The 15,194-nt window shown below is 45.7% G+C and overlaps 1 protein-coding gene across 24 annotated transcripts in view; it reads right to left on the reverse strand.

Moving 5' to 3' along the window:
- PUM1 (pumilio RNA binding family member 1) overlaps nt 1–15,194 on the reverse strand; it is an 897,051-nt gene that overhangs the window by 456,741 nt on the left and 425,116 nt on the right. For 13 of the 24 annotated variants that reach the window (XM_085645644.1, XM_085645641.1, XM_085645640.1 and 10 more), the window contains one exon: nt 14,294–14,445. In XM_085645644.1, the coding sequence (XP_085501770.1) occupies nt 14,294–14,445 (152 nt within the window). Of the gene's footprint in view, nt 1–321; nt 394–14,293; nt 14,446–15,194 lie in introns of all 24 variants that reach the window. The other 11 variants (XM_085645638.1, XM_085645636.1, XM_085645633.1 and 8 more) reach the window with 1 other exon arrangement.

A 15,194-nucleotide genomic window follows, 5' to 3' on the forward strand; every position in this document is an offset into this window, starting at 1 on the left:
AGTGACAAAGAAAGCATACTAATTACAGTCTTTCCTGCAAAAACTCCCATATTTGAAAAATAGAAATATACATTAATTACAAAGTGAAAAATGGCCAAGCTGGGGTTATCAATATGCATCCTAGCATTACTAATTTAAAACAAATATACAATCGAACAGCAGTATAATGCTAACACAATGGTGATGCAATGACATCTAGAAGTCATAGGTGGCTCAATCTAAAGATACACTTTGAATGAATATACATGCAGGCTACTAAACCTTTAGATGCTGCTATAGTTGTAAAATTCATCAAAGCAAAATTAACATATTTCTCTTCACCTGTTGCAAAAATGTCAATGATGCAGGTGCACAGGATTCTGCCCGGTCCAGTTCGGAGGAGAGGAGGTTGACCTAAAATGTTGACACAGGGTATTGTGTGTAATGCACCCAGCAATACATTCAATGCCATCTATGCCACCCTCCCTTACTTGGAAATAGTATGGTCAATAACTGCATCAAAAAAACCTAGCCAATGTAGAACCCAGGTAGCTGCAGAAAACTCCATCCAGGCCTATTTGTAAGGGGCTCCGCCTAGGTAAAAAAAGCATTGTGAATAACAATAGCAAACCCAATAACCCCGCTCAAATATTTGCACAGATAAACTAGATTTGGAAAACTTATACATCTACAGTTGCACTATTACACGTATTCTAATAGCAGTACATTGGAACCCAATGGTAAAAAATAAAGGGGCAATTGCTTTTGTTTCAAATGGACACTGCCCCTACAGATTAGATGCAGCGGGGGTTTCTACACAGATACTAACTGCCTAATAAGAGATACAAGGATATCTCAGTGTACAAAAATATAAAACGGTAGTAGGGAATAATGTCACCAAATAAAACTCCTCAACTGAACAACAATGCTTTGTAGCATGGTTTCAAAGTCAGCACTAATTTGGCATAATTATGACATTTTACTCAGACAAGGTTTTCTAACCATCACTGTTGGTGAAACTAAGTTACTGACCTGTAACAATGCTTTCAAAATGTTTTTATGACTGAACATTCCACTACCATTGTGTTTGGCAGAGAGGGGCGAGTGATGCTAAAATACATATAAAAATTAAGCCACCTAAGTCTACATCATAATGTTGTACATCCCTCAGGGTTTGAAAAAGGATAACATTTTAACTATAGCTTACTTTGAGAGAAGATAGCGAGTCTAGTGTGAGTGAACACAAGAAGACTAGGCTGGCTATACCTTGACTTCATGTTTCTGCATGATTTAGAAGACAACTTTGCCGCCATATAAGAACCTCAAAAGCCAAGAAGACTAGAGCATTGCACGGTAGTGGTAAAGTAAGGAAAATGTTACTTACTTGTAAAACCAGCTTTGCAGCTTGAACCTATTGTGGATTCACATTGTGGATATTCTTCAGCATCTAGTGGATGGGCCTGGAAACTGTCCTTGTATACACCACTTTAATCCTCCTTTTGGGAGTCTAGAAAAGGATTCATCATGGAGACTACCATTATGTCGAATGTAAGCCCACAATGCTCCATTGGCTGCAATTCTCAGGGAAATTTTTCCTTGACGCAGGCGAGAAGAATTATGTATTGTACAGTTTTATTTTGAGACTTGGCCTTATAGCTCACCTCCATCACCCTCAGTGAGGCGTGCAGGTTGCATATGATTACAGAGCAGAACTTCCCTTTTGCAGCAGGAATCTCTTCTCTATTCAGATGCTGTGCACAGATTATGTGGCAGTAGTTTGTGGACACGGCGAGTGGACCGCCGGGGCTTACGAAACTTCTGAGACAAGTGGCTCTCCCCTTCTGAATGGGTATCACCACCAGCCTTTTGTGAACGTATGCACGGATGATGATGTTGCTACCATACATATTACTGATCGATACATTAGCAACTAGGGCTAATATTCCTCCTTTTAGAATATGATCTCAGTGTTTATCAAATGTTTTCTCTGTCAGAATAGAACTTGTTTGGATAGTATGCACCATCCATCTTGCAACTGTCTCCTTTAAAACTGGGAGAACACCATTTGCTGCTGTGTGCACCATAATTCTTTTTCCTTTGGTGCTTGGTTTCCTGCAAGAACTACATTATAGATATTGGAAAGGAGCAGGAAGCTTTATCAACTGGTTCATAATACATTACAGCGACAAAATAAGTGCAGGTTGAACTTCATAAGTACTCTATCCATGTGTATCTGAAGGTAAGGTTCTCCTAATATTCAGGCTTGTAATTCACTTCCTCTACCCAAGGATGTAATTGAAATTCAAAAGCCAGTTTAAAGTTAAGCGGTACAAGATCCGCTATGTACATCTATTCAAAGCATGTCTCATTAGCTGTGCTAGTACCAGGTTGGAGTGCCACATGGGAGTAAGCACTGATTTTGGTGGACATTATTTTTGCCGCTTATAGGACCACTTGCATACTGGGGTGGAGAAAGGAATAAGCTACTTACCAGTATGCATCTGTTCTTGGCATGTAGAGCTGCAGATCTACACACTATGCATATATCGCCATCTGGTGATGGGTCCGGATGTTTGCACTTGTTTTTGTCCTGGAATGTCTTTAGAAGTCACGAGGTAGGTGACTCCTCCTTTGGATCATATTGCGCATGGGCTTCGGCTCCATCCTCAGATTGTTTTTCGCCAGCCGGAATATGATGGAGCTTTGTAAGAAACAGGAAAGATGCCAAAGTATGCTGTATCTAAATAAGATAATACTGGAACAGATAAAGGCAGCCGGGGAGGCTGGTGGGCATGTGTAGATCTGCAGCTCTACATGCCAAGAACAGATGCATACTGGTAAGCAGCATATTCCGTTCGAGGCATATGAGCTGCAGATTACACACTATGCATAGATTGTATAGCAGTATCCCCTCCTAGCGGCGACCACCAGTATCTGTTGCAGTAGTTTGAAATAGTGTTTTGAGTACAGCCTGGCCCACACATCTACACAATAGTGTTTTGTGAATGTGTGCGGTGGGTGTAGACCATGCAGCTGCTCCGGCGATATCATCTAAGGGAATGTTCCCTAAAAATGCCATTGAAGCCCCTATCTTTCGTGTAGAGTGGGCTTTAGGAGGAACAGATAATGTATGTTTTGCTTTGTGGTAGAAAATTTGTATGCATTTGACAATCCACCTAGCTATCCCAGATTTTGATATGGGGTTGCCTTTGTGTGGTGGTGAGAAAGACACGAAAAGTTGTTTGGTCTTACGAAAGGGTTGTGTTCTCTCGATGTAGTAAAGCAATGCTCTTTTGACATCTAGAGTATCAAGAGCTCTTTCTGCGACTGTTTGTGGCTGCGGGAAGAATACGGGCAGCTCCACAGATTGATTGAGGTGGAAGGGAGAAATGACTTTAGGAAGGAATTTAGGATTAGTTCGGAAAACAACCTTATCATGATGCATCTGCAGAAAGGGTTCCTGAATGGTTAGTGCTTGTAGTTCGCTAACTCTTCGTAAAGAAGTAATGGCTACTAGGAAAGCAACTTTCCATGTTAAGAATTGTAGCTCACATTAATGTAGAGGTTCAAATGGAGGACCCATTAGTCTTGTGAGAACAAGGTTTAAATTCCCACACAGGTGAAGGTGGTACTCTGGGGGGATTTATTCTTTTGAGGCCATCCATACAGGCTTTTATGGTAGGTACTCTGAAAAGTGATAGATGTTGTCTATTTTGTAGATATGCTGCCATAGCAGCAAGATGCATTCTAATAGACGTGTAGGCTAAGTTGCATCTTTGGAGGTGAAGTAGGTAGCCGATGATGTGTTGGATAGACACATCTAGGGGATTGGTTTTGTTGTTATGACAATATATTACAAAACGTTTCGACTTGGCTACGTTGCATGCTCTAGTGGCAGGCCGTCTAGCTTCTTTAAATACGTTCATACAGTCCGGGGGAAGGTTAAGGTAACGGAATTCTAGGACCTCAGCAGCCAGATCGCAAGGTTGCGCTGAGCTGGGTCTGGGTGTCTGATCTCTCCATGGTTCTGAGTTAAGAGGTGTGGAGAGAGGTGTAACTTCTGGTGCGGAACTACGGAGAGTTCCAGCAATGTGGTGTACCACGGTTGTCTGGCCCAAGTTGGAGCAATTAGGATGAGAGTTAAGGAATGTTGCTTTAGTTTGCGCACCACTAGTGGAATGAGTGGGAGAGGCGGAAAAGCGTACGCAAATCTGCCTGACCAGTTCATCCATATCGCATTGCCTTTGGACAATGGGTGTGGATATCTGGCAGCGAAGCTTGAGCATTTGGCGTTTGTGGGTGGCGAAGAAGTCTATCTGTGGCTGTCCCACATTTGAACAAACGGTTGAAGAACTTGGGGATGAAGTTCCCACTCGTGGATCTGTTGTGTTTGTCGGCTCAACAGATCGGCTATGGTGTTTTGGACTCCTGGGACATGTTGGGCTAGGAGAAAAATGTTCTGAGGGATAGCCCACTTCCATATGTTCTGTGCTAGCTGAGAGAGCTGCAGAGAGTGTGTCCCGCCTTGTTTTTGTATGTAGTACATGGCTGTCATGTTGTCCGTGCGGACTAAGACAGTCTTGCCTGATATTTGTTTTTGAAATGCTTTTAAGGCTAGGAATATGGCTAGTAACTCCAGCAGGTTGATTTGGAGTAACTTTTGTTGAGGTGTCCACCTGCCCTGCATGGTGTGATGTAGTAGGTGAGCTCCCTAGCCGGAGAGCGATGCGTCCGTTGTCATAACTATTTGAGGAACCGGCTTTAAGAACGGTCGTCCTTTGGAAAGGTTCTTAGTGTTCCACCACTGCAGAGAGCGTTGAGTACGACCGTCTACCAACACCAAATCTGTTAAATGACCTTGAGCCTGGTTCCATTGGCGTGCTAAGCACTCTTGGAGAGGACGCATCTGGAGTCTTGCATGAGGCACTATGAATTTGCAAGAGGCCATCATCCCTATGAGTTGAATGAACACTCGAGCTGGAAGAGAGTGTTGCGGTTGGAATTTGGTGAGAAGAGCCTGCATGCTTGCTATCCTGGCGGGACTGGGATAGGCGAACGCTTTTGAGGTGTCTATTGTGGCGCCAAGGTATTGTTGTTTGTGGAACGGTTGCAGATGAAACTTGGTGTGGTTTACTGTGAACCCCAGGTCGTGCAGTAGTTGGATAGTGGCGTGAGTGTGTTGTACACACTGGTTGTATGAGCAGGCTTTTATGAGCCAGTCGTCGAGATATGGGAAGACGTGAATGCCTTCTTAGGTGTGCTGCGACCACCGCTAGGCACTTGGTAAACACACGTGGTGCTGTTGTGACTCCAAATGGGAGTACTTTGAATTGATAGTGCTGACCGTCCACTACGAATCCGAGATACTACCTGTGAGCGGCGTGAATGGGAATGTAGAAATAGGTGTCCTTGAGCTCTAGGGTAGCAAGGAAGTCGCTGTGTGAAAGCAGAGGAAGGATCTGTTGGTGTGATCATGTGGAAATGGTCTGAGTGTATGTATAGGTTTAGGGGTCTGAGGTCTAAAATAGGCCTTAGAGAGCCGTCCTTCTTTGTATGAGAAAATACACAGAGTAAACTTCCTTGTTTTGTTGGTGCAGGGGAACTGGTTCTATTGCACTTTTTTGTAGGAGGGAGATTACCTCCTGCTTTAGCGGTAACAAATGTTCTTGTGACATTGGACGCTGTTTGGGTGGTATGTTGGGGGGGGGGGGGGGGGGGGGATGTAGATGTTAGTTCGAGACAGTAACCTGATTGAATTATCTGTTGCACCCACCTGTCTGAGGTGATGTTGGTCCAGACAGGAAGGAGTTGTTGGAGTCTTCCCCCCGACTGGAGTGGAATGGTCTGGGGGAAGTGGAGGGAAGTAATTGGGTGGGGGTGGAGGCAGAGCGGGAGTTGTTGGTTTTGCCTCTGCCTTTGTTGTTCCCCTGTAATCACCTCTTTGGTAACCTCTAGTAAAGGTGGATTGGGTGGGAGCCTTGTAAGAACTGGAGGGGCTGTCCGAGGAGTCGGCTCTGGGGGTGCTCTTGAAGGATGAGCAACAAAAGGAACATCTGGGAGCTTGCGACTGCAAGGCTCCCATAGATTTAGCTGTGTCGGTATCCTTCATTTTTTCAAGGGATACGTCAACATTAGGGCCAAATAGGTGTTGCTCATCGAATGGTTGATTGAGAATGGAACTCTACTTCAGGTTTGAAACCTGAAATGCATAGCCAGGCATGCCTACACAGAAGGACACTGGTGTTTATTGCCCTTGAGGCGGTATCTGCTACATCTAAGGCAAAACGGATGGAGGTGTTAGTAATGGTTTTACCTTCTTGTATGAGTTCCTTGGCACTATTTTTATACCTGTCTGGGAGGTGCTGCATTATGGACTCATCATAATGTGCCCTGTCATACCTAGCTAACAGCGCTGGAGTATTGGCAATGCGCCATATGTTTGCCGCCAAGACGCCGTTTGTTTGCCAGAGGCATCCAGGAGTTTAGACTACTTATCTGGTGGTGGTGCATCACCTGTTAATTTGGAATTGGCTGTTTTTCGGGCATTGGAGACTACAAGGGAGTCTAGTGGTGCGGGGTCTTTAATGTAGGCTGGATCAGTAGGGGCGGCCTTATACTTTTTTCGATCCTAGTGTTGATGACTCGAGCCCTGACCGGGTCTTTAAAGACCTCTGGTGCATGCTTAATGACCCCCTTAAGCATGGGTAAAATTGAGGTGGACTTGTGTGGTGTCAAAAGTGTCCATGAGAAAATCTTCCTCCATGGAGTCTGTGTGTAGGTCAACCCCGTGGTACTGGGCAGCTCTGTGGAGGAGTTGGTTAAAGCAGATAAGAGTCCTCTGTGAGGGGGGGGGGGGGGAAGAGGCCTAGATGTCCTCTTGAGGGATGCAAGGGACATCTGGGATGCTATAATGGCTCCCCAGGGGTCTGGGGAGCCAGGCGGACTAGGGTCCCCTAGTGGTGGATTGTCCACACCTCCCCCTGCATCATCCGAGATGTTATCATCTACTGGAGTAGGGGATGGTGTAGGAGAGCGGTGTGGTGGAGGTGGAGGAAGAGGAGAAGGGATCCTTAATGGAGAGGTAGGAACATCTCTTTTTAGGTGGTGGAGCCGGTGCAGGCGTATCTAGTGGTCGCTTCTTGAAGCTAAGCATCAAGTGACCAATCTTAGGATCCTTTACAAGAGTTTTTTGTGTTGGATCTGGGCGAAAACAGTTCTTCTGAGGGAGGCAGATCCTTTAGTGCCGATGGTGTTGGTTCCATAGGCTTTTTCGGCGCAGACTCGGTAGCGGTTCTGGGTTTGGAACCGTGCGGTTTTGCAGTTTTTGGCCGATGGAACCTGTTTCCTAGGTTCCGAGGTCTTTTTCGGCTTCGAAGCATGGGAGTCGGGGCCCTTTGGTGGCAGATTTTTGGTCGGCTCCGAGTGTGGTGTCGAGGAGCCGGTGCCAGTCTTCGACGCAGAGTGCTTGGATGTCGAGGCAGCGGTCAGCGTGGATGAGGAAGAGGACAGTTTCTTTTTCGGTGCCTGTGGATGTTTTTCGGCACCGAGGGTAGGCTGACTCGAGCCCGAGTTACCTGAAGGCTTAGTAGGCTATTTTACCGGGCCTGGAGGCGGGTCATGGGAAGCAGTCTCTCGGTGTGCACCTGGGCCCGAAGGTGAAGGTGTGACCGAAGCCTTTTTAGATGGTGTCGAGGGGGGGTTGGGGTCGACGTTTGTACTCCCGACCCTCTATGCTGGAGTGATGTCCTCGACGTCGGAGTCATCGGCGGCGCTGACGAGGCCTTCTTCGACCCGCCCCTGCTCTGGCACATCAACACCCTCTTGGAAGATGTCGTCAGGGATCGAAGAAGACGAGTGAGCCATCGTTCTTCTAGCTCGTCTGTCCTGAATCGTCTTCTTGGAGTGGAAAGAGGCGTAAGCTGGACAGTCTCTGGCCTCATGCTCCGGTGAGAGGCAGAGGTTGCAGAAGTTTCCCCACACCTTATGCAGATCGGTGTGGGGAAACTTCGACCCACATCGAGGACACTTTTTGAATGGCGTCCTTTCCGTTTGCCAGATAAGGCCCAGGTAGGCCCGAAGGCCTTCGTCGACGACCGGAAACGAAGTCTTCGAAGTTGTTGAGTCGCGTGGATTGGGAAAACGCGATAGAGACAATACCGTCGAAAAGGGAAGGATTGCGCGTCGAAAGAAAAAAACGGTAACTGTTCCGAATGGAGTGCGAGAATCACACCCGAGCCCGATGGCGGAAAAAAACAATCTGAGGATGGAGCCGATGCCCATGCACACTATGATCCAAAGGAGGAGTCGCCTACCTCGTGACTTCCAAAGACTTTCCAGGACAAAAACAAGTGCAAACATCCAGGCCCAACACCAGATGGCGATCTATGCATAGTTTGTAATCTGCAGCTCATATGCCTCGTAAAAAAGGATTCTTTCATGAGGACCCTTGAAGACTACATCAAACATGAATAATTGTCTAGAGGTCTCAGAAAGTATTCAATTAAATAGACATTGCATAATGGATTTATCCCATTAAGTAATTTAATAGGGTTTCTCTTGCATAGCCTCTGCACCCTTTAGAACACTTTCATACATCTGCCTGTAAGGCAAGGGTACCCAAACTCTAGGTCTTCAAGAGCCAAGGAATCATGGCAGGAAACCTAGATACATTTTTTGGCATTTTGCATTTGGTTGTGTGCAAATAGGCTATAATTGTGCTCCCAACTTCTGGAAGATTGTATTTACCACCCCTTTGTCAGGCTCCAAATTGTGAGAGATTCCTTACTGAGTGGATAGCGTGTTTGCCTCTATGTACTGCCTTCATGGAGGGTGTTATGTTTTCATGAGGTTTTCCATTAAATTGCCTATCTCCAAATTCTGTGCGCTAGCTTGGTTAGGGCATTGGATCTTGTGCAAACTCCTGCTTGTCAAGTAAAAGATAGCGGTGTTAGTGTGTTTGAAATTGCACTACCTTCCCTGCAACTTGCTTGTGGAAAGCCTTTAAAACTAGAAATACTGTATAGAGTTCAAACACATTTATGAGGTTCACTGCCTCCTGTGGTGTCTACCGTCCCCTGATCTCGAGTTGTGATGTGTGCACCCAACTCTGCATGGGATGGATCCCAGTTAATAGTCATTGGGAGGGTTGGTTGCCTGATATGTCTGCCTTTCAGTGTGTTTTTTAAAGGCCACAACTGTGGCTTTGTGCAATTTCTTCGTGACAACCACTGGATCATCTGAATCCTCTTGTCTGTGGCCTTTGGCTGTGGACCTCATAACCTGGCAATTGGTACTGGAGGATGTATGATGTCATCATACTCAATAGGTTCATCACAATTCACACCGTCTGCTTCTGATAAGTTTCCACTGTTAGGGCGACTGCATTCACAGAAGCAGGTTACCTAAAGGCTTCTTTCCTGGGCAATAACAATAGGGAGCAGTGCAAGAAGTTTTTCCTTTTGTAGTGGGACAATCGTTTCTAATAAAAAAAGAAAGCCTCACTTTGTTGTTCTTCGAGTTGCATCTTGTACTACCCTCTGTTTGTCTGCTGCTCTCATGACTACTGTGTTATATAATCAAAGATCATCTAGAGGTGAAGGTCTTAATGGATACGAGGTATTTCCCCCCCAGTGAGTTTGTCCCCACTTCCTGCATATACTTTTCTCCGCATGACCCCTCACGTACCTGGGGTTATTAATATTCCATATATAAAACTTCCTGTTGCTCCTCTTGTGGCTCTGATTTTGCTGTGCAAGAGCCTCTAGGTATATGGACATCTCTTCACTAAGCCTTTTGTGTTGCCTTGGAAGGTAATCTAAATGTTATGAACTATTGTCAAAGTCTTTCATTTTGTAGTAAAGTAAATTTCTTCCACTCAATATGGACTGCCTGTTTGAAACGGATTACCAATTCACTTTTCCTTTTTTAAGGTGTCACTGTATCTTTCCCTTTGAGGTACTCTTTTTCCTTCTTCCAATACCAATTCCCTTTCAGATTCGAGAGAGAGTGCGAAGGTTGTTTCCTCCAATGTCTATGATTTTCAATTCTAGCCACTCTATGGTGAAATTTCCAAAGCTGAATGCTTTGATGTTGAAGGCTATTTGATTACTTTTGAGTCCAATTTTCTTGGCTAGGACACGACATAACCAAGCAGCACTCTTGAAATTAGCATTTTCAGTGTTGGCACATGCTCCTTCCGTATCCTTTCTGGCAAGTCCCCAGTTTCTAAATCTACTGATACTGAGCCATGGGTGTCAGATATTTGTTTGTCCGGAGCTCTTCTGTTTCTTATACTGTCTGTCGCCCCTTCGTCAGTTAACCCAGGTCTTTTAGAGTTATATGATGCAAGATAGCCTTTTGGACCTGGGCGTTTCTTTATCATTCCAGTGATCACAATCTTAGATGTTAACCTTTTACAAGAAGTAAACACAGAATGTGCCAACAAGCACAAGCTTTCTTTGTACATACCTATCTCAAGCCTAACAGCACTTTTTGCAAAATGCAACTTGCTACTTTCCAAACACATCAAATGCCTCCGCCTAACTCAGCAGTAATGCAAGGACACTAAGTCTTGACACCTGCAGAAATAAGTCTTGACAACTGCATAAGTATACAACATTTACATACCTATCAATTTAAAGTAAAAAAAAAAAAAAGTGAAACAATTTGCTCCAGAACATTGCACAAGTGTTGTCTGTCGCATACCTGTAATTAGAAGTTGAACAAGTTACCCCTGTGAGCCTGATAACAGATCCATGTTACTTGTTTCACAAGTACAAACACACAGAACCAAACAAAAATTCCTTTGAGTTGGCCTCCAAGGCTCTTTTAAATGCACCATGTTTTTAAACTCTACATTAGAGGGCACAGAACGCATCACAGCTGCTGTAGCCAATGGTGGAAATTCGAAATGAGGAAAAGTAACGCAACACCATGGCTACAAATGGTAGCCAAAGTAAGAATTGTTTAAGGATTTACAAAATCAAAATCTAAGGAAATTATCTATAAAGTATACTCTTTAGTCTCTCTGTATTTTGTAATGAACAGGAATCACAGACACCCTAAAGAACACCAGATTTGAGTCTCTTGGTCAATCCTTTGGGACTGGCACCCACTTGTCTTCCTACAGCACTTGGTCAGACACCGTGGAGTATTCCCTGCTCCCCGAAGAAGGGGTTGAAGTTGAAAGCGATAAAGCTAAGGGCCCTTGTTTGGACCATTTCACTCCTCTTGATCTTGCACAATTCGCTTACAATTGTTGGGTCCATCAGCTCTGGATCACCATGGGCCTGTTACACCCCCTCGCCCACAAACATGTGAAAAACTGAACAACTCCCTCTTTTATTTATCTGTAACTGCTTTATTGCTAAAGCTTCTGTGCACTTGGAATTGAAAAAGGGTGCTTATTGTGCCTTTATTGAAGAACCTTAATGCAGACCACACAGTACTAATCAACTTGAGGCCAATCTCACCGCTCCCCTTTGCTGTGAAAATCCTGGAGAGGCATATGAATATGTTGTCTGGCTTTCTCGAACATTTTCTTTGAATCGGTACAATCCGGTTTCATACCAGGGCATTGTACTGAAACAGCTCTGCAGTCCTTTTTTGATGAGCTAAGTCGGAAAGCAGACAAGGCAAACCCGGTGCCCTTGGTACCACTGGATTTTTCAGTTGCTTTTGACATGTCACATATGATCCCCCTTTCCAGATTGGCTTCAATGGGGGTTCTATTGGGATTGCAATCTTTCCTAATGGATCAGCGCCAGGCTGTGTTTCTGCCACTTCAGTCTGAATATAAAACCATATGAAAAGGAGTCTCATAGGGGTCAACAATGAGTCCCACTGTTTGAGATCTTTATTCAACCTCTGTTGACACTTATAAGATCCTTTGAACTCAGCTGTGTGAATTATGGCACGGCCCAGCTGATCATCTCTGTGGCTCCTTTAAGCCCTGCTTTGTCCGAAGCCTTCCACCTTTGTCTGAAGGCAGTCACCAATTTGCAGGGTGTCAGTGAATTAAAATTCAATTCGGACAAATTGAAGCTAATACGGATCCACCACATCCCTCCACCTCTATCCTGCCCTTTCACTCTTTAGCATTTGGATTGGCTATTGCACCAGAACCCTCGACGTTTGTGAAAAGGAAAATGCTACTTACCAGCATGCATCTGTTCTTGGCATGTAGCGTTGCAGATCCGTACACTGTGCATAGATCGCCATCTGGTGTTGGGCCCGGATGCTTGCACCTGGTTGTTGTCTTGGAAGAAGTCTTTTGTAGTCCCAAGATAGGTGGCTCCTCCCTTGGACGATAGTGCGCATGGACATAGACTCCATCCTCAGATTGTTTTTGGCCATGATGGGAAATGGAGTCAGTAAGAAATAGAAGAGATGTCCATGTGAATGTGGTGTGTCTGTCTCATTATCAGGGTCAGTGAAAGGGTCATTGCTGCCTCTCCCACCCCCTTAATCATCATCATCATCATCATCATCATCATCCTGTGGTAGTGAATGTGGTGGAAGTCGTAGAGGAGAGACAGGTTTAGGAGGAAGAACAGGAGAAGAGGGTCTTATAGGTGAAGTGGCGCAGTCTTTTTTCTTTACAGGCACTTCAGGAGTGTCTGGTGTGTCCAGCTTCCTCTTCTTGTGTGGAACAGCAGCCACATGTCCTGTTTTGGGGTCTATATGGAGTTTTTCCTGCTTGGGATTGACAGGATCTGGTTGAAAAAGTTCTTCCTCTTTTCGGTAACCACTTTCGGCGCCTACTTTTTCGGGTCCGAGCGGGGTTTGGATTTCTGCTCCTAGGCCTTAGGAGGTGGTTTGGAGTCCTTTGGCCTTGCGTATGGAGGCGGAAATCTTTTTCGGATCAGAAGGCTTTGCCTTTGGATCCGACGGTTTGTCTTTCGGCGTCGAGGTGGTCGGTGCAGACTTTTTGGGAGTAGGTTGCTCTCCCGTCTTCGGTGCCGGAAGGCTTGTCCTTTATCTTCGGAGCCGGGCCCTGGGGCGGGGCTTCTGAAGCTTGTTTTCGGTCGTGACTGGGGCCTGCAGGCGAAGTCTTGACCATGGCCTTCCTTTTTTCGGGAAGGGTTGGAGATGGGGCAGTTGTACTCACTCATTGACCAGGAGTGATGTGGTCGTCTGATTTGAGTCAGCTTCGGACACGATTTCCAAATCCTCGGAATCTTCCTCTGGGACATCGGGGCCTTCGAAGATGTCCACAGGTGCCGGAGCTGCTCTCTGCGCCATGATGTGTCGTCAGGCCCGGCGATCACGAATGGTTTTCTTGGATCGAAAAGAAGCGCAGTCTTGGCAATTGTTCTCGTCGTGGTAGGGCGAGACACACAGGTTACAGACCTTGTGATGGTCACTGTATGGGAATTTCGCTCCACACTGGGGGCATTTTTTGAATGGAGTCCTTTCCATGAGCTGTAGGCCCGGACGGCATCGATAGGCCCAGCGGCCCGCGTCGATGACCAGAATCGTGTAGTTGAGATGCACGTCGAAGATCACACGATCAAAAACAATACCGTAGATAGTCTGCGCGTCTAAATGGTTTGGAAAATAAGGTGTCGAACCGGAGAGCAAAGCTACATCCGAACCAGATGGTGGAAAAAAAAAAAAATCTGAGGATGGAGTCGATGCCCATTCGCACTATTGTGAAAAACCTTGATTTTTTGTGAATGCTAATCTTTACTTGGTTAGAAAAGCAAATCACCTGTCCTCCACCTGTTGCTAAAGGTTTTGATGAAAACTCGGTTTCTTGTCCCCGTGGCCGCTCGCAGGATAATAGTCCAAGCAGTCATTTTTAGTCACCTGGACTATTGTATTTCACTATTTTTGGGTGTGTCTGCTGCAGTTCAAGAAATTTCAAAGGATACAAAATGTGCCAGATAAACTTGCCCTGGACTGACTCGTGAGCTCTTCATCAACAGCGGCACTGGATGCTTTCAATCTATTACCAGTAAAAATCAGGATCACCCTTAAGGCACTCTGCCATGTTTACAAAGCTTACTACTGGATGGGCCCGACTTACCTTAATAATTTCACCTGTTATGTTCCCGGTCGTCCCCTACGATCATCCAATGCCTTTCTTCTTCAGCTACCTAGATTTCACAGCTACCGGGAATGCACTCATCTTTACGCAACCGGCAGAATCTGTTGCAGTTTAGGAAAGCATTAAAGACTTGGCTTTAGGCCAAATAAGTCACATCTAGGTCCTCTTATCTTTCTTTCTTGTAGCACTAGGACACCTGTATTGGAGTAAAGCGCTTAGTAAAACTGGTAAAATCACATAACAAAAGATAATTTTTTACTTCACCTGTTGCTGTCCTTGTTGATTCTGTGGATTGTTTTGCTGGTTGGCAGAGTTGTTGGCAGCTGCAGCAGCCGCCGCTTGCTGTTGAAAGAGATTGGCTGGGTACACACCCCACGGTGTAACGCCATAGTACTGATGAGGTACCACTGCTGGACCTTGGGGAACAAAATTAAAAGTCCTTCAGATGTGTGCAAGTAATCTTTTCAAAAGGACCTAACCTGCAGGGAAAGATAGTGAACAAGTTATACCAAGTGAAAATGTTTCTCTGGCTTCCTAATTTGTACTTCACTAATGAGAACTATCCCAAATATGACCAGCAACAGCATGCACGATACTGAGCCAACATATTCTTAAGCAACTGGTGGACCCTACAGACCACACTGCTCCAACATCAATATCTTACAACTACAGATCAATGAATAAGAGTGCTATCCAACCTACAGAAAGACCAGCAAACATTAATTAAAACACAATGCAAGTCAAATTTGTCTCTACACTGAAAACCTCAGGACCAAATGCAAGATACCCCGTGACAGCCAAGAGGGTAAGGAAAGGCAACCCTAATGGAAGTGACGGCACTATACCAATAAAATGACATTTAATTAAATGAAAACTGGAAAATGGTAACCAAATGTAGAGCGAGCGCGCGCGAGAGCGAGCGCGCGCGAGAGCGAGAGCGCGCGAGAGCGAGAGCGCGCGAGAGAGAGAGCGAGAGCGCGCGAGAGAGAGAGCGAGAGCGCGCGAGAGCGAGAGCGAGAGCGAGCGAGAGCGCGCGAGAGAGAGAGCGAGAGCGAGCGAGAGCGCGCGAGAGAGAGAGCGAGAGCGAGAGCGCGCGAGAGAGAGAGAGAGAGCGAGAGCGAGAGCGCGCGAGAGAGAGAGCGAGAGCGAGAGCGAGAGCGCGCGA

The sequence above is a fragment of the Triturus cristatus genome, chromosome 3_1, assembly GCF_964204655.1.
Source record: "Triturus cristatus chromosome 3_1, aTriCri1.1, whole genome shotgun sequence".
Taxonomy (NCBI): Eukaryota; Metazoa; Chordata; class Amphibia; order Caudata; family Salamandridae; genus Triturus; species Triturus cristatus.